Source organism: Talpa europaea (genome assembly GCF_964194135.1).
Source record: "Talpa europaea genome assembly, chromosome: 7".
NCBI classification, from domain to species: domain Eukaryota; kingdom Metazoa; phylum Chordata; class Mammalia; order Eulipotyphla; family Talpidae; genus Talpa; species Talpa europaea.
In genome coordinates, this window is record NC_140074.1 from 96,167,810 (window position 1) to 96,192,426 (window position 24,617).

The window sequence follows — 24,617 nt, forward strand, 5'->3', positions numbered from 1 at the left end:
GCCTAGAATAGCAGTGTCCTCACCTGTACACAGGTAGTAAATCATTTGTAGGTTGATTTGAGGAGGTTGAGAGCAGTGGATCAAGATGTGGTATATATACACAGTGAAATACTACTCAAATTCTAAAAAAGATGAACTCTTGCCATTTGCAACATGGATGGAACTGGAGGGGATTATACTAAGTGAAATAAGTCAGAAGGAGAAAAACAAATACTGGGGGATGTCATTAAACATGTGGAATATAGAGGGGGAAAAAACCGACCTGACCAAACTTTGATGGTTGGGGGTGGTGTAGTAACATAAATCTGATGAGGTGTGAGCCTATTCCCCTAAATCATATATGTTGTAAACCAATGTTAGCTCTACAAAGAGAAAAATAAAAAAACTTTTATAGCAACGCCATACTTGTAAAGCAGCGCCCTTTGCTCCAAATATCAAGTAAACAAAAGTAAAGCGCATGAAAGCAAAACCAATGTTATTAAATTTTAGATCCCATTGCCTACAGAAGGCTGTGACCCTGAGGCTTGTCTCCTTTTGCAAAAAAGCAGGAGGAGAAGATGGAAAGTTGTTCAAGTTATTCTGACCCAGATCTTCGACCCCTGTGGCGTACTTGGAGGGACAGAGGCCAGATTGCGTGGGGAGTATTGATTTGGTATCACTTCCTTCCGTGTCCTTGTCCCGTGTAAAATTGCCTCCTATCACCCCAGTGGTCAAGCCCCTAATTCTGGGGGTCTCCTGGGATGACTGAAGAAACTCTGTCTGTGGGATGATGGTGGACACCTAGCCCCTGGGGTACAGCATGATCTCCTTCTGTGAAGGTCTTGGTTCTTGGCTCTGAGATCTGATCTTTGCTTCTGTTAGGAAAATTCTAATTTCCAGCACAGAGCTTTTGGGCAGAGGGCTAACTGCTAGCATCAAAGCATGCCCTTGCTGTTTCCATTTACACATGTTTATTCAGTATTATGAGAAGGAGAGTTACTTCTGGGGGACAGCCATGGTCAGGCTAGTCTTGTGTTAGGTTTTGAATGGTGACACCAAGTGGTGTGGAGATTCTGAATCCTAAGGGAAGTGTCATTGATTGACACATTGTAGGCTTTACAATGACTCTTTACAATCTTTACAATCTCTTAAGACCAAAAAAAAAAAAAATTCCTTAGTTTATCTTCATAAACCTCACCCATCTTCTTTATCATATTGGTGCTTTTCCTTTTCACATAGTCCACTCTGTAGTTGTGAGTTTGGAGGTTGAGGGTTGCTTTGGAGAGATTGTTGGCAGGACAGCTCTTCAAAAACCTGGTTAAATTCCCTTCAGGTCTCCGCTGTAGTGACCATGGTGAAGGATCTAACCCAAGTCCTCAAGTTGTATGGATTTTCCATCAGTGGAGGTTATGGGCTAGAGGTGAGAGGGGACTTTTAGCAAGGTGTCCTCTTTCTTCCCACTTTGCTTTCAGACTAGCCATTTGCAGCCTGAGTTTGTTCTGTAGGAGCAAGATACCCCCGTATGAATCTCCAGTGTTGCCTCTGGGCTCTGTGCTATGAGAAACAGCCAACCACTCACATTCTTGCCTTTCCCCTAACCCTTCATTTTCAACCAGCATGAAGACTACATCCCAAGACACAGCAGTGAGAGTAGACCAAATACTGTAATAGCGAAAAGTTAGGTTCTTTTTTTTCCTGCATCCTGCTTCTGATCACCAGATCTTTCTTTTATTTCTGTTCTGTCCTTTGTGAACTACACTACCGGACTCAACAGTGTATTCCAGGTAAAAACATGCTCTGCCTTTTAAGAAAGGCAGGATCTTTTTATATCTTTCAGCACATCTAAATCAATAGTTCTATGCCTGGATCCTAGATTTCAACCACAACTCTGGTAGATATTGTCAAATCCAACTAATTTAGCCAATGTTTAATTAATTCTAAAACCAAAGTGTACATTTGTCACAATTTGAGTAGATCTGGCTTGTCTGCTACAAAAGCCAATTTTATAAACCTTAATAACTTCAAAGACTAAACTTAGAGAAGACTAAAAGATTATAGATGGAAAGGATGGAGGTAAGCTCAAGCAAGCTTTATGCTGGAATTAAAATTATGAATTTAATTGAATATGAATAATAGAAAAACATCTTTCCCGTGATAGATCTGGTTAACAGTGTTTTGTAAAAATGGAGCCCATTCCTTTGCAAAGTTGGCCTTGTCTTTTTTGGGGCATATATCTCAAGGTCAGTTTACTTTATGTTTTTGATGAATAGCTGCCTCTGGGATCTGCTGTGAACAGACTTGTGTGTTCCCTCTCACCCAATTCTTGTGTTGAAACCCTTATTCCTAGTGTGCCTGTATTTGGAGGTGGAGCCTTTAAGAACTAATTAAGGTTATATCAGGACCTCATGGTAGGTCTCTGTTCCAGCGGGGTTGATGGTTTAGAAGAAGAGTGGTCTTTCTCTTCTGCATGCAGTCAGGGGAAACACGAAGTGAGGGTAGAACAAGAAAGTGGTTATCTGCAAGCTAGAAAGAGAGTCTTCTCCAGAACCCAAATCCTAATACAATCTTGATCTTGGACTTTCTAGCTTCCAGAAATATGAGAAAATAAATGTCTGCTGTTTCAATCCCTCATTTGGTTTTTTGCTATGGCATTTTGCTGTGGCAGCCCAAGCAGACTAAGATCACTTACCTTCTTTGGAAACAAGTCAATTAATATAAGTAAAACAGGAGAGTTTGGGGGAAGATACTGGGAAGTTCAAGGAGTTAAAGGAGAAGAAATGGACAACTAGAAGTAGAATTCTGGAGCTGTGGCAGTTTTGAGGTCCTTTGGCACTGCCAGCAGGATCTCATTGCCCTCAGGAACTGCTCCTCATCTCCACTTCCCCACATGCAAGCATCTTAGATCCATTGTCTCCATCGTTACTGGATGTCCCTTGGGCTTATGAATCTGTAGTGTGAGCTTTCTTCCTTTTGTTCCAACTCCAAACGTTCAAAGGAAGTACTCCATACATTTGGACTTTGCTTATACGCTCACTTCCTTGGCCTGTCAATTGCCAAGGTGATGAAGGATAGTCACCTTGCTTGACTTGCATCAGGGCCACTCACCTAAGCCACTCATTGAGAGGGCAACACAAAAATGGCAACTCCTTTTGGCCAGGAGTGGGGCAGGACCTCAGAGAGTAGAGAAGCTGATGATAGAAGAAGAAGACTGCACAGATGAAGCAATAAATATCCACTAAAGAAAACTCCCTATTTGCCCCCAGAAATGCTTCCTTTGGACTTCCTTTTGCCCTGCACTGATCTTTCATTTGCCTTCTTTATCTTTTTTCCTATTCCCAGAAGTTTTATACCCCCAGATCATAGAATGACTGATCACATCATTCCCAGAGAATGGTGTGTAACATCAGCTACTTTAGTGAGAAGAAATGAACTATTTGCTCTTTGAATTTCAAAACTCAAACTCTTATTGGATAAGAATCCCCATTTCTTGTCTTGACAGAGCAGGAGAGTTGTTAAATTTTGTAGAACAGGTGCCCAAGAAGACGGCCATGCCCTGAAATGGATACCATGTTAAATCTTACTTTCCCAACCTATACAAAAATTTCCAGATTTCTCTTGATATTTTGTTATTCAGTTTCTACATAGGGATGTTTTTAGAGCATCTTGTCATTATTTCATTATATCAAATAGGTTGTTTATATATTACAAATAAAATTCCCTATAAAGGTAGGGGAAAGGTGTCTGTTTTTACACCACTGAGATACATACTGCAGAACAAAATTTAGGGGACAAGTTAAAGGGAACAGGGGCCTCCTCAGTGGCGCAGCAGTTGAGCACTGGGCTGCGAGGCTGCCCGCAGCCTCCGCAGTGCCAGTTTGATCCCCGGCCACCGGCGAGGGTCCCACATGGCGCTCAGACCTCTCCTGCTGTGCCCGCTGCTCCCCTCAGCAGTGTGTTTCATCAGTCTGCCTGTTCTGTTCCCTGCTTTGGCTCTGGTGAATTCTCTCACCCTTCTGCGCTTCTGACTGTACCCAGTGCTTGTATAAATAAATAAATAAATAAATAAATAAATAAATAAATAAATAAATCTTTAAAAAAAAAGTTAAGGGAACGAGAAGGGAAAAGAAAGACAACATGGGAGAGTGTCTTTGTTTTAATATATATACATTAAGTGCAATTCAGGTTAAAAATTATAATCAAAACCTATAAAACCATAAAAATCAGCTTAGTGTTTATGATAACTTAATTTTTTTACACTTATATATTTGGTTAGTTGTTTGTTTTTCAGAGAACATGAATCAGATGGTGGTTATGACTTGATCCCATAGTCTACATTGTGGGTATATACATTATCTGAGTCATCTCATATTTTCACAAAATAAAAAAAAAATTACACTTTAATGCTTTATTTAGAATCGCTTGACTTGGGAAGTAATTATTAAATATATCAATTCTGTGGGACAAACCAATATGAGAAAGAATTGCTCAGGAGTTTTTACTAATCCTTACCTGTTAGCTTAAATTTTTAGCTTTTTTGAATAGAATACCACCTTTCTCATTTGTTTTGGACTTGGGACTCTCCCAGGGTGTGTGCCCATCTCTGGAGCTTCAAGCTAGTTTGCTGTCCCAAAGCCTTTTAAAGTAATTTTCCCACTTTTTTTTCAGTGACAGAGAATTCTTTATTTTGCTACTTTTTTGCTAATAGCAAAGGACTTGATTCTCCCTCTTTTCTATCACAGAATCCTGCATGCAGCTGTTTTTCCCACACATTACAAGAGAGGAAAGAAAAACTGTGAGAGAAAGAGCTAGTGATTCTTTTCTTGATTCTGAAAATGAGTGTGACATGGTATGTTCAAGCCAGCGAGCACACACACAGCTGTCTGGACCACTCAGTGCACTACTGGTCTGAATGCTGTTTAAGAGAAATTTCTTAATCCCTTGCCACATGTCATCAGGACTTTTCACACAGCAGCTTCTAGGTTGTCAGTTGAGACACCTGGCAACCCAAGGCCCACCTTCAGCCTGGGCTGCATCAGCCCCCAAGGAAGAGTAGCTGCCCTCTAGGTGAGACACTCTCCTTCCAGGAGCCTTCTGAGGCTGCAGCCAGGCCTCTCCTGCACTTTCACCTGATCATCCAGAAATAGTTAATATCTCATGATCCTACTACAAGTCAGAAATAAAGGACATATTGGACTAGCTTTTAAGTTAATGACTCATTTGACTTATTTTTTTGCACTTACTGGGCCCTGTAAACCATGGAATTTACAGACTTAACGGAAGAGGAACCCACTCTCTTCCCTCCTACAGCTACAACTATCTAGTGTAATCGGAACCATTCAGGGCCTGCTTTTTGTAAGTCCCCATGATGGCATAGCAGCCAGAAATATTTGTACTTGCCCATAAAAGTTTCTCAGGTGGCTTCCTCAGAAGGCCAGTATTCCCCACACAAAGAGAAACATTTAAGAAAATAACAGAGGTGTCTGGATGTTGTTAGGAAGTTGTTTTGTGCTTATAGTAGACGTGTTTGCTTCAGATTTGTTTTCATTTTACCCACTTGCCCTCACACCTGGCATGCATGATTGGCTTCAGCAAGTAGGGGAATATTTCTGAACTCCAATGTCCACAAGATAGGCAGGGGACTTAAAGGAATCACTCAGACTATACTTCAGAGAAAGCAGTGGTGGTGACATTGGGCCTTAAAAGTTCAGAAGACAAGGACAATAGTGGGAAACTGGGGGATATGATCCTCGAAGGGACAATGGGTCCCCAGTGTCTGTCAAGGACAGCCGTGTGAACAGTTCTCCTGGTTCAGTACTTGGGACCTTTCCATCTGCTCTCTTTTTGAGGGTATGTTGCTCTCTGGGTAATATATGTAACCGGCAGTTTCCTCGGTACCCAGTTTCCCCAGGACTCTGTCTCATGCTTCTCCTCTTTTCTCCTGTTTTCCATCAGGTGGCAGCAGACTTCCAAGTCTTCGGGTTTGTCCAGCAGTTTACAGCCTGCGGGTGCCAAAGCCGACGCCCTCAGGGAGGAGATGGAGGAGGCTGCCAACAGAGTGGAGATTTGCAGGGTACCCCATGTCCTTGCTTTTCTCTACCTGGGTAGACCAGGAACCCTCAGGGAGTTCCTTTTTGTTCACTGAAGTTCTGTTAAAGCCCACACAGTGAGCCTCTAGACATTGACCTAAATGTTCCCAAGTTTGACTCTAGCATCTCTTGGATCCAGCATGAGCTCTAAGATTTAGGCCTTTGACAGTGACCTAGATGGGGGTAGCTGTAGGTTAGTGTTGGTGTTCCTGCATGCTCGGCACAGAGGCTGCACAGAGGAGCTGAGAATTTTGACCATAAAGTAGCCTTGCTCTCTGTTGATATTATCTTCTAGTTTGCCTTTTGGTATTTTCTTGAGTCGCTTTGACACCGGTGTGTGCTGTTAATTTAGCTGTTGAATCACCACAGGTTCTTGTCCCATTAAGCCATAAAAAGGAATTTGCAGACATTTTAGATAAGTAAGCTGAGAGAAACAAATGTAAAGTAAAGAAAACTTTATTTAAAGGAAGAAAGTAAGGACTCCCAGGTATGCTGTACTTGGGAGGGGCAAGCAAGCCATTGTGGGCCCATGTCTAGGGGTATTTAAACCTTTTCTCTCTTATCTTAGAGTTTACCTCCCCTGTCCAAGGTCTTATTCTCTCAAGTTTTACTGTTTTTGTTTAGTTCTCCTGGACTTTCTGACCTCATTTCTGGAGTATGTTTTGCTTAGCATCTCTTAGAATTTACTGTCCTTATCTCAGAAGCCTCTTTAATTCTCCCAAGTCCCTGCCTACACTGTCCCTGAAGCTGCCTAATGAATCCTTTGAACCCTAACTTGCCCTGGGACTCAGCTTCATGAATACTTTGCCTCCTGGGAGACACACAGAGCTGAGTCTCATATTTTTATCCATTCTGACAATCTCTGTCTCTTAATTGCTATATGTATACACCATTGAGTTTATATTGAGTTATATATACACAATTGAGTTTTAATTGATTATTGAGTTGCTATCTACCCTATTTGTTACTGTTCTCTATTTATTGCCCTTATTCTTAGTGCCTGTTTTTGTCTTCTACTCTTTTTCTGCCTTTTGAGATTTTAATTGAACAGTTTATGATTTTATTTTCTCTTTTACTAGTATCTCAGTTAAGCTTTTTAAAAAACTTCTTAGTGATCTAGAGTTTGTAATATATATTTACAAGTCCTCTTTCAACTTGTGTTACAAGTCTGGTCTGTGACAGCCAGTTCCCTCAATTTTCATTCATCTGAAAACATTTTTGGTTCTCCTTTACTTTTGAAGGATAATTTCACAGAATACAGATTTCTAGACTGTTAAGTTTTCCCTCAATGCTTTAACCATTTCATTCCTCTCTCCTCTTACTTGCATGGTTTCTGAGAAGTCAGATTTGTTTCTATCTTTGCTCCTCTATAGGTAAATAGGTAAGATGTTTTTACTCCCTGGCTTCTTTCAAGAGTTTTTCTTTAACTTTGTTGTTTTTTTTAGCAATTATTTTGCTTTGTGTTTTCTGAGCTTCCTAGACTTGTGGTTTTGGTATCATATATCAATTTGGAGAAATTCTGTCATTATTACTTCAACTATTGCCTTTGTACCTTTTTCTTCTTAACATGCACATGTTACAACTTTTGAAGCTGTACCACAATTTCTTGATATTTGACTCCTTTTTTTCCAGTCTTTTTTGTCTTTGCTTTTCAGTTGTGGAATTTTCTGTAGTTAGATCCTCAAGCTCAGAGATTCTTTTCTAGCTTTGTGCACTGTATTGCTGAGCCTGTCAGAGGCATTCTTCATTTATGTTACAGTGTTTCTCATCTCTAGTATTTCCTTTTTACTCATTCTTAGAATCGTCATCTCTCCATTTCCATTATCTATCTGTTTTTGCATGTTGTCTACTTTTTTCCATAAAATCCCTTAACATATTAGTGAAAAATTTATCTTAACATATTAGTGAAAAATTTATCTTAACATATTAGTGAAAAATTGTTTAAATTCCCAGTCTGGTCATTCCAGCATGCCTGCCACTTCTGACTCAGGTTCTGAGATTTGTTCACACTCTTCAATCTGTGTTTTTACCTTTTAGTGTGTGTTGCAGTTTTTTTGTTGTTGTTGTTGTTGTTGTTGTTGTTGAAAAGTGGACTTAATGTCATGGTAAATATATTGGCCACAAGTAATGTGGTGGTGAGATGTGGAGGGTGGGGAGGGTTCTGTAGTCCTGCGATGAGATCTCGGTCCTTTGGTGAGCCTGTGCCCCTGGACAGTGAATGTCACTAGTGCTTCTTGGATTATTTTTTTCAGCTTCTCAGTTTTGTTTGTTTTTAGGTAGGACAGGATGACTTGAGGATCCTGGAATTGACTGTTTCTTTTCCCTGTGTAGAAGGCTAAAACCTGCTAGAATTGAGCTTTTTTCCTTCCCCCCAAATCTGTAAGACTGATAACTCCTCCAGGCCTGCCTGGTGGCTCAGCACTATGAAGCTATCCCACAGCCACTGCAGCATGAGTTCAACCCCCAGGCAGGGAGCTGACCCACATGGCGCAGCAGACCTCTCCTGTCTCACCTACTGCTCCCCCAGCAATGTATTTCAGTAGATTCATCTGTTTTTCTCCTCACTCTGTCTCTGGTGAACCCTCTCACCACCCTGCACCTCTGGCCTGCACCCCAGCTCTTGTATGCATAAATAAATAAATCTTTGAAAAAATAAAATAATTTCACCTGAGGACAGGAATAGAAGGCTCTAGTGTTTTTAAATTTTTTGTCCTTTTCTGTCTCCTTGCTGGAAGCAGGCAGAGAATTCTTCCCTGTCATTTACTGTGAGGACTTGGTAGGAATATAGGAGGTGAAACCCACAAAACTGTGGGACCTCCCAGCAGATAGGTCCTCATGGACTTTTTATCTCCCAGGCTTTCCACACTGAACCTCCAGCAGTTTGTCAGTGACAGTCTAGGTTTTCCTGCCCAGTACTGGTTTCCATGGAAATTTCTGCTCAAGGATTTTTGTTCGGGTAAGTTGTGATTCTCATATTCACCACTTTCCCTAATTTGGAGACAGTGGTTTGCCCTGTCAACAAACTCTTTGATATAAACGAGAAGAGTTCTTGAGTTTTCAGTTTTTTCAGCATTTTTCTTGTCTAGATTGAGTGGTGAATTCTTAGCTCCTTATATGAGAAATTAATAAATGAGAAATTAATTAATGAGAAATTAATAAAAATGGCGTTCTACTTTTTATCCTAAAAAGTACTTAAGAGACCATTATTTATGAATAGCTTGGATTTTTTTTTTTAGATAATAGTAATATATAAAATCCTACCATTATAACCATAAAATACAGGACAATTATAAAATATTATTGAAAAAAATCAAACTTAATAAAATTGAGAGATGTTCCTTAATGATAAGAATCAATATTATAAAATTTTGAATTTCCCAAAATTAATTTGATTGGAACTGTGATAAGTAAATAAAATTGTAGTAAATGTTTCAAAAGGTTGCAAGATTTCTAAAGTTAATGTGGGAGAGTTATTGAAACTGAGTTATAGAGCCTTAAAATATTATAGTTATGTATTTAAAACTTAGGTATGATTTCAAAACTAAATAGATCAGTGGGAGAAGAAAGAGATCCACACCAGAAGAAAGTAAAAAGCCCAAAAATATGAGACATTTCATCTGTGCCATTTTCAATCCATATTGATAGTCTATATTATTCATAAACAATTCTGAGACATTCGGTTAGCTTTCAAAAAATTCTTTATCTGATATAAGTACTAAATAACTTCCAAGTTTATTGAATATTAAAATTTTACATTCTCTATTGAACATAAGTATGTGTGTACTTACATTGTTTGTGGAGAAGCCCTAAGCATATCACCAAAGGAGGAAATCATAAAAAGAAAAATTCAATGACTACCACTATGTGGAAAAACCTCTAAAAAGTACAGAACCAAAACAGTAGTTGTAAATAGTATAATAAAAGAAACATGGCAAAATTAGTGAAAATATTAGTAGTATTTGATAAAGCCAATGATCTTATCAATTCAAGTAGTTCTTACACATCTTAGAAATAGATGAAGCCTCAGGAAAAGTAGTCAGAGACAATAAATCTAAAAGAAACTTAACTTCATGATTAAAAAATTACAAATTAAGGGCCTCCCTGGTGGCGCAGCGGTTGAGTGCTGGGTTGCGAAGCTGCCCACAGCCTCTGTAGCGCCGGTTCGATCCCCGGCCACCCGCGAGGGTCCCACATGGCGCACAGATCTCTCCTGCCGCCCACTGCTCCCCTCAGCAGTGTATCTTCAGTCTGCCTGTTCTGTTTCCCACTCTGGCTCTGGTGAAATCTCTCACCCTCCCGCACTTCTGACTGTACCCAGTGCTTGTATAAATAAATAAATAAATAAATAAATAAATAAATCTTTAAAAAAAATTACAAATTAAGAACATATTGTTTAGGGCTTTCCTGGTGGCTCACGGGCTAAGTCTCAGCGTTATCAATCTGTTACCATCCACTACCCAGCCCTGTGGCATGAGTTCCATCCTTGGCCAGCAGACCAAATGGCATAGCAGCCCTCTCCTCTCTTAGCCACTGCTCCCCTCAGCAGTATATTTTGGTAAATCCTCCTATTCTGCTCCCTACTCTGTCTCTGGTGAATCCTCTCACCTCCTACCCACACCTCTGGCCTATACCCCAGTTCTTGTATGCACAAATAAGTAAAATAAGTCTTTTCAAAAAAAAAGAGAACATATTATTTAAATTTGATAATGATTGAGCAGAATTAAAAGGTTGTTTTGGGCAACAAACAAAACACTTACAGATTACTCCTTGTACTATCAATGGCGGTCTTTCTGATGGTTATTTGACAGTGTATTTCCAAAGTCTGAATGTTCTAATTCATTATGTTTCTAATAATTTAAAATTTAGCTCTAAGGAATTATATAATCAGAATTAGTTTTAACTGCAGAAGTTAGCTTAAAGAAATTATCAAGAGATGGGTACACACCTGTATAAACAGATGCTTATTCAAGTACTGTTAAAATAGTGAAAAGTTAGAGCCAGTAGCAACATGAGAAACACTGTCCATACATTAAATCCCATGTTTATTTACATACTTACATACATTACATACATTTGTGACTGCTACTAAGCAAGTTTATCTAGAGGTAAATACAAAGCAGTCTACCCCCATTTTTTTGTAAACCAAGCATTGACACAAAACATACAACTGACTTAAGCAGATACAAAATGAGCAAATATCACAGCTTGGTAATAGTTATTTCTTCCTGGACGCATTGCAGGTTTATTTGACTATTTTTTATGATTGTAAGATAGTTACAAAATAGGAAAACAATCTCTTAAATACAAACTGGTGATTATTGATGAACTTTTTTTTTCCTCTTTACAAAGAAAATTCACTGATGATTTTGATAGATGGAAATTTAGCTTACAGTTTCCACTCTTATTTTCTACATGCACTGTGACTTATTTGAAATCTGTATTGTTAACTAAATAAAACAGTAATTTAATTGTGTATTTTAATGTCCTTTCATCTACCTGATTTTTTAAAGATCCTGCTGGCCAAGCTCAAATTTAGAGGCTTTGGAGATGTGCTTGATGCAGAACTTAGTCCTCCAAGGCACCCTTCCTTTCCTCTGTCTGCCAGGTCATTTTTATCACTCTACCCTTAGTTTTTCCCTCACTCCAGATGTCTCTCTCACCACAGCTGAATCAGTGATGGATGTCTCCTGAGTAATGCTGCTGGGGTGGGTGGCAGACGAGGTTGACAGAGCCCTTTCACTTGGCTCTTTAGTAGGGCGGGCAGTCAGTCCTACAAAGACATTCACTTGGGGATGTTGTGGTCAAAGGGAGCTGAGGTGGGTAGTCTTGGAGACTCTTTTATTCACAGGTAATGTAGCCATGGCTGAGCCTCTTCCATTTTTCTTTCAGCAAATAGTTATCAACCTGTGCTAAGCACTTTTGAGATAGTGGAGGACAGATATATGATCCTTGAACTCTTGATAGCTACTGACCCAAAATTAGAATTCAACACTTAATCTAAGAGTTATTGATAGATGAGAATTCCATGGGATGCTGTGCTTGGAACCTGCATGCTTATTCTCTGAAGCTTATACTCTTTCTTCATTCTCTGCAACAAGACCAAGCAGTAACATTGCCTAATCTGTGCTTGAGAGAGCAGATTGCCTTTAACTCTGTGCTTTGGTTCTGTTGCCTTGTGAACAAGAACTCTGTAATGATATTCCCAATAATTGTTGGCCTATTAAAAAGGAAACAGATTACTCTTCACAGACTGAAAATAGGCTGAGTCAGCACTGGAGGGGCTGAGGATTTATGGGCTTGGTGTAGAGCACTGGAGGTCCCAAAAGGCACACTCTTTCAGAAGCGTGTAGCTGCTCGCAGTGAGCCATTAGCATCAGGCTCAGCTTTCTTGTGCTATTCTCATGTTCACCTCATCAACAACATTATAGACTCTCTTCTCCTCAACCAAGCATCTGTTCTGAAGATCTTCCTAAGACTACCTAACTGGGAGGAATTTTAGAGATCACAGGAGTTGCAAGTTCAGAGACATGGTACGCTCAAAGATATGGTTGCTGGCAGTCTACATCTTGCTCAAAATGACTTTTACTGTATCCTGCTCTGGGTGTTTCCATGGTAATGAATACTGTTCTCTTCAGAGGAGAACACATTCCAAGTTCAATTGCAGCATTAAATGGTCATTGCTCCTACCCACATCCCCTTGGGAGTTGAAAGACGAAGGACTGTTAACACTATAAGATTCACATGTGATGTTGGATGAGTCCAGGTTTTTCCACATTTTTGAATCAGCAATTCTTTCCTTGCTTACATGTCTATCCAACTTCCGTAAATTCGTCTGCTGCCATCTCTTTTCCATATGCTTCTGATCAGCCAGTCAGTGTTGAGAATAAAGAAAGAGAATGATCAGAGAGAACAAAGGGCAGAAGGAGGGAACAGAGGCATAGTCTGTCCTCCAGAGATGTATGAAAGTAATTTACATGCCTCCCTCCCACACCAGCTCTCCTCACTCTAGATGTGGCCCATGTGTTAAAGTCCTTGGGAAGCTCCTGGCTTAGGTGTTCTCTCCATGCGTACGCATTCTCCACAGCTGTGGCAGGGAAACGTGGAAATGCCCATAGGCAATGTTTAATATTGAGCATTATTAAAATGAGATTAAGCAATGCATAAGGTTCTTTCTTCTGTGATATCTACACTTAGACATTAGCTGTCCTCTTGTTTTATATTTATCTCACTTGTGTCTTTTACTTTCCACAGGACCAGCTTTCAGCTGACATGTACAGTTTTGTGGCCAAAGAAATTGACTATGCAAACTACTTTCAAACGGTAAGAGTTTGGAAGGTGAGATCTTAAAGCTTGTTGGCAAGAGTCATGGGAGGACGTGGGTGAGAAGCTAAGAGCTCCTTGGTTGAGTATGTCAAGGAAAAGGGTGGAGCTCTCACTGTTCTACCTGTGAATATATGCCTTCTATTTTTCCTTGTTGGACTTCTTTCTCCTAAAACAGAAGAAAACTTAATTCCATCCACGAAAATTACTGCAAGTCAGTAATTGTGCCAGTGATTCTCATTCAAGGGCTTTGTTCCTCTTCAAGTGGACAATATGTGGAGACATTCTGGGCTGTCACCATGGTGGGGGGAGGGAATTTGCTACTCACCTCGAGTGGGTGGAGTTCCAGGATGCTACTAGACATCCTATAATGCACAAGACAGCCCTCACAGCAAACAGATGCCCAGTCCAAAATGTCAGTTGGGCCAACGTTTTGAATGAGCTTGGGAAGAAAAATATGATAACCCCATTCCCTACTCATCTTTGTAATCTAATTTTTTTCCCTAGAGATGATGACAAGTAAATGATTATTGATGTGGCCTGTTTGTCTCTCATCAATGAAAGCAAATTTAGAGAGTAGGGAAACAGGATCAGAGCTATCTAGGCTGGAACAATCTCATACAAATAATCAGGACCCTGGCTTTTCCCCAGGGTGAATGCAAGGCAAGTCAAACAACAAGGACAATGACAAACTCGGAGAGAAAAAATGCAAATAAAAATAGAGTTAAGTTCATCTGCTTTTAAACTTGGAACTAAAACTCAGACCTGAAAGCTTTTATTTCTTGTCAGGGAGGTGATGGGATGATAATGAAGGAAGGTAAAGAGGAATGAAAGGAGAAATCCTGAAAGTTTAAAATTCATTGACACTGTGGTCCTAGCAGTCTGTTAGCTATCAGCAGTCTTCCAGCACTTTGAATCCTGGTCAGAGGAGTTCCCGCTACCCAGAAAAAGCACTGCTATGCATTCCTTTTAACTTTACAGTTTATTTAAAAATAGTAGTATTCTTTCAAGAATGTTCCATTGATTTTATTTATAAAGATAATATTTAATTTTAGAGTTTCTAAAACTGATGAAAGTGTTGACATTCCAAGCTTTATTAAACTGCCTAATTGTCATTTGTGTACCATTTATTTTGATATTCTGATTTTTAAAAAATCCTTATTAGTTTTACTTAGAGATAATAATATCTACCCTTCACACCAAGCATTTAAACAGTGATTCCCTCTCCTTCCCTCATACATTCCCCTTTTAGGGGCAAGAGGATGTTCAGAAAATAAATGAAGTAACTATTATTCACAGGTTTTCATCTGTTCTCAACATCTCAGCAGCTTTCTAAGTAATGGAATGGCCAAAATAGAAAATCTTGAAGGAATTTGTTCTTTGGGCTGCATTGCTATAGCCAAAGCAATTTTAGCTCCCAAGGTACTTGAAGTGGTTGTGAATCCCCAGTTTTCTGACCTGTTATATCTTAGACTCATTTTGCAGAAACCAAGATACATATAGAATAATGGCACTTAGCTCTATCTTATAGGCAAATGGGTTTCTAAATGTGCCTTCTATTTATATTTTCCTATTGTTGCACTGCTCTGTGTTACCTTTCACTGGGAGGAGAGGTTGCTCAGTAAATGTAGGGGGGCTCTGAGACAGATTCTCGAATGCCCCAGCTCTGGAACTATTCCTATTCCTTCAAGGTTCTACCCTCCCCCCGCCCCCATTTCTACTTGTGGTCACTCCTTTGCGACAGAGGCTAAAAAGGAAGCATGTCCGTCAATCTAGGTGGGTTCCAGAGGGAGCATGGGCTGCCACCTCCTTCCCCTGTATGTACAGTGGTACCTTCACGCAGGACACCCTACAGTACACTGAAGCCTGTGCTCCCACCCCTTGGCAGAGGGTAATGCTTGCCCTTATGTTTTCTCAGCTAATAGAAGTACAAGCTGAATATCACAGGAAGTCATTGACACTCTTGCAGGCTGTGTTGCCTCAGATAAAAGCACAACAAGGTAAGTGCAGAGCTCCCTTGCAGGAGAGTGGGTAGGGAACCTGCTTGCCTTCTCCAATAAGACCAACTCCCTCTACTTATTCACCTTTGCATACTCCACAACAGAGTCACATGAGCTGCAAGAACTTTACAAACTTGTTCCCGAATCTAGTTGCACGGAAGCAAAGCAGGTTCACAAACATTTTGCCGCCTCAAGGGGATGAATGAGGGGGTGGTGATGAGCGTGGATGTGTACGCAGGTGTGTAACAGGAATCCCAGCATCTCTGGAAACATCTGGCTGGCAATCTTCCCACCTTATCCTGCCTGACATCTCCCATACTGCCAAAATGAGTACTCCACTGAGCCTCCATGTCTTCAGTCACTTTAGAAGACTCTGTATGACCAGAGAAAGAAATATCCCAGCCTGTGTGACCGTCACTAACTGCTGATTGACCCCTTTTTTGCTTTATCCCCTCAGAGGCCTGGGTAGAGAAGCCTTCCTTTGGGAAACCCCTGGAGGAGCACCTCATGATCAGCGGCCGGGAGATTGCCTTTCCCATTGAGGCATGTGTGACGATGCTGCTTGAATGTGGGATGCAGGAGGAGGTAGGTCTGGGTACAGCTAAACCCTGCTACAAGCAGGTCTCTCGTCCATGAGTCAGAGTCTACAGGGTTGTGTCCTTTGCTGTCATCATCCCTCAGGATGTCCACAGTCCAAAGATGTTAGGTTATGATACAGTCCCCTCCCCTGAGAATACAAGTTGGTCCTGATTTCTCCCATGAGCCTTCACTTTGCAAGGAGAGTAGAGGATTGTGGGAGACTGATACCAATGACCATAAGGAATTATAGCCACACTCCAGTCAATCTTCATATCTGACATGATTGGACTTTTCCACCCCTCCCCCATCATCCCTGTGATCCGCGGCCTCTTCCTTCTCTCCCACCCTCTACCTCCCCTCTTACTCCTCCTGTTCATCCTTCTTTTGCTGAATATAGTCCCTTATTTTAAAATTAGGCCTTTTAAGCTTTTTTTTTTTTATCATGACCCTTTTATAGAGATCCTGAAAATATGAATGATAGAGACTTTAGGAAAATATTTCTTAATAGTCACATGTGAAAAAGGTCTATGAGAAATTGGCAACTATAGTTTTTATTGCTGTGTAAATCATTTCCTGGGAGACAGACTTCATTTTTGGTTTCGTCTGTTGGCTATTGTAAAATCTTTATCCCATCTTCCTTTGATCTGATCAGCTAATCAATATTTATTTAAGGTATGCTATGCATTTTCTTAATGAGCTCAGTATAAAAGAGTGAGATGGAGGGTTAAGAACTTACTGAGAGAGATAAGTCTAACAACCATCAAATAAACTGATCAATCCAAAACCATCTGTAAATCATTTAAGAAGTGGGTCACGCAGGGCAAACTGAGGGCTGTGGAAGAAAAGGAAGCCAACATTCAAAGGGATTTTGGCACCTCCTGTCTCTCAGACTTGCTCTAAATACTGGCTTTTCAAAAGGAATGGAGGTAAATATCTTTTGACCACACTGTGTCAGCCATTTTCATGTGTGTTTTCAATTATAAGATGAGTGCATCTTTATGACCCTGAGGTATCGTTTCATGGAGGGACCTGAAAAAGGTAGCTTCTTTTCCCATCATTTTTTTTTTATTAAAGGAAAATGAAACACATAAAGGTAATATAATGAGCCTCATCACCCAGCTTATGGCCAGCCCTGTTTCATCTTTTTCTCCATTTGCTGCTCCCCAGCCCCTACCTGGGATATTTTGAAGCCAATTCCAGACATTCCTGTCATCTGATCTATAATACTTTAGCATGTTTCTCTAAAAGATAGGGCATGTTTTTAATTAGAACATTACTGTATTTAAAAGTAAAATTCATTTGTTAGTATCTTTAAGTATCTAATCATTGTAAACTGATTAAAGAACAGATTCTCTGGTGTCTTCCAACTTGTCTCCCAACTCTTGAATATTTCTGGGCCTTTCCATCGCTTGCCAGACCTCAATTTCTGACTTGCATTTTACCCTACTTGTATCAGCTTTTTTCCTTTTGCATAGCCTAGAGAATTACCTTCTTTCGACTCATTATACCTCATATTCCTTCCCTTTGTCTTTAGGGATTTCTTGTTCTGCTAGTCATTTCTTTAAACAGCTCTCAACATTTGCTGCTCTTACATCCTTGCCATCACTTACCCACCTGCCTCCCTGCACTGTCACTTCTTTCCCCACCATAGGGGTACACTCACTTTCTACAGTCCTCACAGGCCCCTGGATTGCCTGTTTCCATGACTTAGTGCAGCCTCTGGGCCACATTGCTTCCTGTGACATTACTAATGTGGCCACTCTTGAAACTAACACCTCCCTGGGCACCCAGTGCCCCTCTTGTCCCTGTCAGGAATATCCTGATGATCTTTCCAGCCTTATCATCTGGGCAGTACACTCCATGATCTCTAAGCTTTTCTGAACTCCTAGGGCTTCACCTCAACCTCAGTGAGGATCCAGGGTTCTCACCCCTCCATTCCCATGTTTGCTGCCTTTCTTTAATATTTCCATGCAGATTTTCCTCTAACACCTCAAAAACTGGCATCCTCAGCTATTTTAAGAGTACCCCCACTCCTAGCTTTTACATATAACTCAATGTAACAGCCTTATCAGCCTCAATGTAACAAAATTCTAAGCTCATATTTGACAGCACTATTTCCTTTTCTTTGGCATTTTCTATCACCAAATGCTATTTGCTTTTCTACTGCTATGGCATGGTTTTATGAGGACCTAATCCACTGCTTTAATGTATCACAGAAGCCTTATGTATACCCTAGTCCAAACAAGTTTATGTGGCTTCCTCCTATATGCTTAAGAGCTTTGGACATTTTTTTTTTTTTTAAAGATTCATCCATTTATGCATACAAGAGCTGAGGCACAGGCCAGAGATGCAGGGGGTGAGAGGATTCACCAGAGACAGAGTGGGGAACAGAACAGGCAGACCGACCAAAGTACACTGCTGAGGGGAGCAGCAGGCGAGCCAGGAGAGATCTTCTGCACCATGTGGGTTTCTCCCTGGCTGGCCAGGGATCGAACTCATGCTGCAGAGGCTGTAGGTTGCTTCAAAGTGTGGTGCTCAACCCCTAGCACCACCAGGGAGGCCCCTGGACATGTTTTTATCTGATATACTATTGATATATATGAGAAGGAGGTTAGTGATCTCAGTAGGTCAAAATTCGGTATTCCATCCTAGGAAAATTTTCTTCTAAAGGAACTCGGAAATCTGAATGGCCATAAACAGTTAAAGGAACAAGGAGTATCTCCCAGCCTGTTTATCAGTCTGTGGGTTGCATCACAGAAAGCAGAGAGCTAAGAAGGCAAAACAGAAACCAAAAGGTCTTCAACCCACATCTAACTTACCTGTGATGTAGGGGCTCCTTCCCAAGTCCGACCTGCATTTGTCTTCATACATCTCTGTCTCCTCTTTCTTCACAAGGTACAGTGGTCACTTGGAAGAGAGGATCATGATTTGAAAGTAACTTGAAGAATGAAATATAGAGGGGCCAAAGGAGGCGTTGCTCCCTCACAAACCCCAAATCTGCGCATTCCCTTCATTTGGTTCTAGAGGTGTAGCCCTCTGTCTCCCTGTGCGACACACACACCCCCACAGACCTTTCACATCCAAATTCCTAGACTCCCAGGTCTGACCACATCTCAGTTATATTCTCCAAAATGTGTCTTAAATACATTAAATAAATAAATACCCCAGAAAAAGAAGTCAAGTGCTCAGGTTCAACAGCTTCTTATTGAACCATACTAGGCAGTGGGGACACGGTGGGGAAGACCCAGTTTCTGCTCTCAAGTTGCTTATGTCTAAAGGAAGAAACATTTACAAAACAGGCAGCTGTGTTGGGCAAAAATGTGCCTACAAGGTTGTGGAGGAGAGGAGTCTGTTTCTTGGTTTGGCTCTTGTGGCTATGAGTTGCAAGGCTGCCCACTGACCCTCTGTCCTGTTGGCAGGGACTCTTCCGAGTGGCCCCATCTGCCTCCAAGCTGAAGAAGCTGAAAGCCGCGCTGGACTGCTGCGTGGTGGATGTGCAGGAGTACTCAGCAGACCCCCATGCCATTGCAGGTAGAGGTCCACCCTCTGAGTAGGATGCTTCCTAGAGCTTCACTGGGAAGGGAGAACCCACAGGAAGGGGGTGAGACCACTTGTGACTTCCCAGCATGCTTCAGTTGTTTTAGGCGTGGTTGCCATGGCCCCTTGAAGGAAGGCCTGCCTCCCTAGAATGCCAAGAGAAGGTGGGAAATAAGAGGGGGAGGCCAACATAGTTGCCAGCCCAGGTCCCATGCCTTGCCAACACTGAGGGTCCGTTCACTTGGGAAGCCACCATTTGATTCTGCCATGTCAGGATGGCTCACAGTCATTACTGTTTTCCTGCCCAGGAGCTTTGAAGTCTTACCTCCGAGAGTTACCAGAACCTCTTATGACCTTTGAACTTTATGACGAGTGGATTCAGGCTTCCAAGTGAGTATGCCACATTATGGAGGATCTTGGGAGTTGGAATTTATTTGCAAGTATTGATTGAAATTATGGAAGCATGCTGACCTATGATGTAATAACACCATTTCTAGGTGTCTGTCAAGGAGAAATGCTTGTATGTGTATCCATATTCAAAGGCGACATCTTTACAAGTCACATAAATGAAGTACTTCCATGATAGGGAGCTCTGAAACAGAGGTTCAGAATAGCCTGGGCATTGAGTGGTGCCTGAGAAGGGAGGCAAAGACTGATGTCCAATCCTAGGACATCTTCCTGAGAATGGCAGGGTCCTCACTCTCTCTCGGACATGGCTATTCCTCAAGACCTTTCCCTGATCACCTTCTGGTTATTGGGCTTCACCTTAAATTTAACCTTCCCTGATGACCCCGTGTAAAGCAACTGATCTGTCCCATTCCCTGTGTTAATTCTCTGCCTATAATTGATCACCTGGTTATGACTGCATTTGTATTGCCAATTTGATTGTAGCTTTGAGAGAGCAATACCCTGATTGCTTCTTAGTCCCTAGGACAATGTCCGACACACAGAAAGTTCTCAATATGTGTTTGTTGATTTTTATGGAATGAAAGTTCTTGGTAGAACCTGCCCTCTACCTTAGAAAAGATGGTAGCAGAAAAGGAGTGAGGCTTGGGTGCCATAGGAACACCTCACTGATAGGTGTCAGCAGTGGCAGCAGCTGTCCTGAAGAACTTTCCATGAACAGATCCTCTGCTTAACACACACAGATTCTCCTTCAAACTGGTCACAGAGACCAGTTTTCCTCTATGAGGGAAATTCTCTTAATAATCTCATCTGATGGAGAGGAAAGTGAGGAGCAGAGAGGTGAGATAATTGGTACAAAGTCACAGGTAGGATGGTGCTGGGTCTTCCTGACAAAAAACCCCATTTGGCCGGCCTTTGATCAGAGAATGACTGCTTAGCAAATGGGATGTGTTATTTCTCCATTTCTTAATGTGGCATTTTGTTTTCACTTGCCTCACTTCCTAGCAAAAGTCTGTTTTAGAGAATGATTGTTTTGTCTTCAAGGCTGAACCTAGGAAAGGAGTTTTTCTTACCTTGGTCAGGACCTGAAGAAATCCCTCTGGGGACCTAGCAATGAAGCCGCGGGGATGGCCACCTCTCTGGCCTTGGCCCAAGTCTAGGGTCCAGAGCAGGGGCCTCATCCTGATGACATTTTCCTTTCAGTTTTTTTGAAGAAAAGGTTCAGAAAACCTTTTATTGACCGTGGGCATAAGACCTTCCTAGTTGTGTCGACCTGGATGTCGATTTTCATGAAAAGTATATTTAATATGTAGCTCTAAAAGTAATTTCTTTACATTCTCCGAGGACTTATAAATAAAGACGCCCTCAGAGCAATGTATTTATAGATTTGCAGTCCTTTGGTCCCTGGAAAGTATCCATCCCTGAATTGCTCTTAAAAGATCAGATTTCCTGGGTCTCTATTGAATGCATAAAACTTACTTACTCAAAAGGTATTTATTGCACATCTATTGTATGCCAACGAACTTACTGTGCATTCAATAACATCCATTGAACTGGACAACAGGCTGCCACCATGGTGTGAAAGTAGGTTGAACTCCCTGAGTGGGGTCCTATATCCGGGTTTGTATGCCAGACTTCCCTCCTGCCAACTCCGTGGCCCTAGTGCAGTCTCACCTCTGCCCTTGCTCCCACCTGTCTCCCTGGCCCACATTCACCTGGGACATGTGATACATGCAGGGAGAAGTTTTATTAAAATAGCACAGGACCACACACAAGAACACAGAGGGAAAAATTAAAAACCAAACACTTGAATAATGATAACTTGCTGATATGGTCAGTAACAGTGATTGGCTACGTATTTTATATTATGATGACTGGTTAATATGATTGCCAGTGAGACATCATGGATGCATCTCAACCAATGCCTTTTCCTATTAAATTCTCAGTATCCAGGAGCAAGACAAGAGGCTGCAGGCTTTGTGGAATGCTTGTGAGAAATTACCCAAGGCCAATCACAACAACATCCGGTGAGTAGAGACTGGAGACACTTGGCTCAGGGTTATTTAAGCCCCAGACTCACGGTTTCCTGGCTAAAGGTTGTGCTCCTTAGCAAGCACTGCATTTTATGGCATCCAATGCGTTGTTAACATGCATGATCACTTTTCAACTTCAAATACCCTGTGAGGTTGTTAATTACCACATTGTGCTGAAGAAACCAATTCAAAGAAGCTACTTGACTTTGGAGGTCATTGGCTAATTTAGTTAAGTTCAAGGGACAAAGATGAATGCAGGCTATTTTAAGGTATTGGGGATTTATGCTAAATATGGTGTTCCTGGACACTTGGGAGAAGCTGACCCAACCTGGAACAGGTAGAACAGGCAGAAGAAGCCTTGAGCCTAATCTGGAGGCAGAAGAGGCAGGAGAATATTCTCGAGAGTTCCACCATCACCAGCTCTTTTCCACTTGTCTGTCTCTCGCTTTCCCTGCACCGCCTGGGATTGCACAGCCACTTCTTTGTGGATCTTTTTTCTACCCAGCTTCACACTCTCTGCTTCCTGACCACTTTGTGTTGCCAGCCCTGCTCCTGGCCCTGCCATCGCTCCTTCATGCTTCCTTAGCTGCAGATTTTCAGCTTCAGCTCCTGCTGCCATCTGCCTGATTATTTCTGTTTTCATGTTAAAAACCCCAAGAGTAAAAGTATGGTGAATCCTCAAAAAGTTAAACATAGATTTGTATTATGATCCAGCAATGCCACTTTTGGGTATATATCCAAAAGATTTGGAAGCAGGGACTTGATGCTTGTGTACTCATGTTCATAGCAGCATGATTCACAATAGCCAAGAGATGGACATGACCTAAATGATGAATGCCTGATGAATGAATAAACTAATTATACATAAAATACAACTTTCATCCTTAAAATGGAAGGACATTTCATTTATAGCATGGATGAATGTTGGAGCCAGACACAAAAAGACAAATACTGTGTGAGTCTACTTACACGAGGTGTCCGGATCTACTTTATGTTTCATCTAGTAGTCAAACTCTTAGAGAAAGAATGGTGCTTTCCCATGGGGTGGAGAGGATTGGGAAGTTGGGGTTATCATTTAGTGGGTAGAGTTTTAGTTTGGATTGGTGAAAAAACCCTGGAGACGATAGTGGTGATAATTGCATAACAGTGTGACACTACGAAATCCTTGAACTATACACTTAAAATTGTTAAAATGATAAATTTTATCACAATTAAAAAAAAATCCCAAGAGCAAGAGACAGATTGATACAGTTCATGAGTGTTGCTGACCACAGTCCTAGCCCACTGGCCTCTGACTGCTCTCAGCTTCGGCCCCACGTGCTGGTGCAGGTGTATGTGGGCTCTGAGGGTGTGACATGGTCAGGAGAAGCTGTGACTAGGTTAGGCACAGTGACAGCTTAGGGATTAGTGGCTGGTGGCTTCTCTATAGGGCTGACATGGCTATTCCTTAGGGAACCATACATTGTGACCCCAGAAAATGAGATTAGAACCACAGCCCTTTGTGTCTGAGAGTTGAGGAGAAAGTATGTGCCCCAGGACTACTGGGCCCCTGGACAGAATCTGGTGGCTGTCAGTATGGTTAGCCAAAATTTCTGGAAGCATGCACTCCTAGCATGCACATGCACCCCTAGCATGCACATGTCCCTGTGGATACCTGGAAACTTGCCTTCTTACCTCTGCATGTGGGGGTGGGAGCAGGTGGCAGGTCATAGGTGATTGAAAAGGTAGAACAATTTAGGTCATGATATATTGAATCAGAAGGAAAAATGGCGAATTTTTCTGGCCAAATATTGACATCCAACTGAGTGAGGTCTGACTGTCTTTTTCTTGGCTAAGAGAATAGAGTTCACCTTTCTGGACTTGTGACTCACCTTCGTTATACTGCAGGATGTGAGGGTCTCTGTCAATAAGCTGTGCCACAGGACAGAGTTTTCTGCCATTGCTAGGGACCATGGCTGGGGTTGAGCGCTAGTCAAACCCAGCCCTTTTGATTTCCTTTCAGATACTTGATCAAATTTTTATCCAAGCTGTCAGAATATCAAGATGTAAACAAGATGACTCCCAGCAACATGGCAATTGTGTTAGGACCCAACCTCCTATGGCCCCAGGCAGAAGGGTGAGTATGGGGAGGAGAGGTCGTGTAGTCACACATGTGGTAGGGGGGCATGGGCGGCATGACCAGGGCACATGTCATCTCCAGCCTCCTTTAGTTTTCAGGTCTTATTTCTGTCTTGGCCTGCTACCTTCCCAAGCGTAGGAGGTCCAGAAATCTACAGGTCTCTTCTCTTAGTCTTAGAAGTTACAGATCTCAGTGAGGTCTTCTGTAAGCTCTAGTCAACATCAGGATGAAAGGCACAGGCCACTGGTGTGAAGGCACCGGTCATCCCTTTCTGGAGTACACAACCGGCACAGGATCCTCAGATTGGAGGGTTGTCTCCAAAGAGAGAACGATTTGGAGTGAGGTGAGTCAGGCAGTTATGAGACTCATACCCCACAATGCAGGGTGCCCTGCAGGTGATGGTCACATGTCTGTCCCACGGTGATCACAGCTCCTTGTACAAGGGCTCCTGTGGTTACCCACTGTTGATGTGGAAAGACAGGTTCAGGAAAGCACACTTCTCCTTCCTCCCAAGAGCAAGAAGCCAGAAATCCTGTTCTCTGATGTAGGCCTCCAGCCT

At 41.7% G+C, this 24,617-nt stretch overlaps 1 protein-coding gene across 3 annotated transcripts in view; it reads left to right on the top strand.

Annotated features, from left to right (window-relative positions):
* The window catches only part of ARHGAP44 (Rho GTPase activating protein 44), a gene marked incomplete at both ends in the record, with an annotated part of 144,862 nt that overhangs the window by 96,446 nt on the left and 23,799 nt on the right, over positions 1–24,617 (top strand). For all 3 annotated transcript variants that reach the window (XM_084236841.1, XM_084236842.1, XM_084236843.1), the window contains 8 exons: positions 5,932–6,049; positions 13,317–13,385; positions 15,304–15,385; positions 15,843–15,970; positions 19,384–19,495; positions 19,810–19,891; positions 21,853–21,933; positions 23,942–24,055. In XM_084236841.1, coding sequence (XP_084092967.1) covers positions 5,932–6,049; positions 13,317–13,385; positions 15,304–15,385; positions 15,843–15,970; positions 19,384–19,495; positions 19,810–19,891; positions 21,853–21,933; positions 23,942–24,055 — 786 coding nt within the window. The remainder of the gene's footprint in view (positions 1–5,931; positions 6,050–13,316; positions 13,386–15,303; positions 15,386–15,842; positions 15,971–19,383; positions 19,496–19,809; positions 19,892–21,852; positions 21,934–23,941; positions 24,056–24,617) is intronic.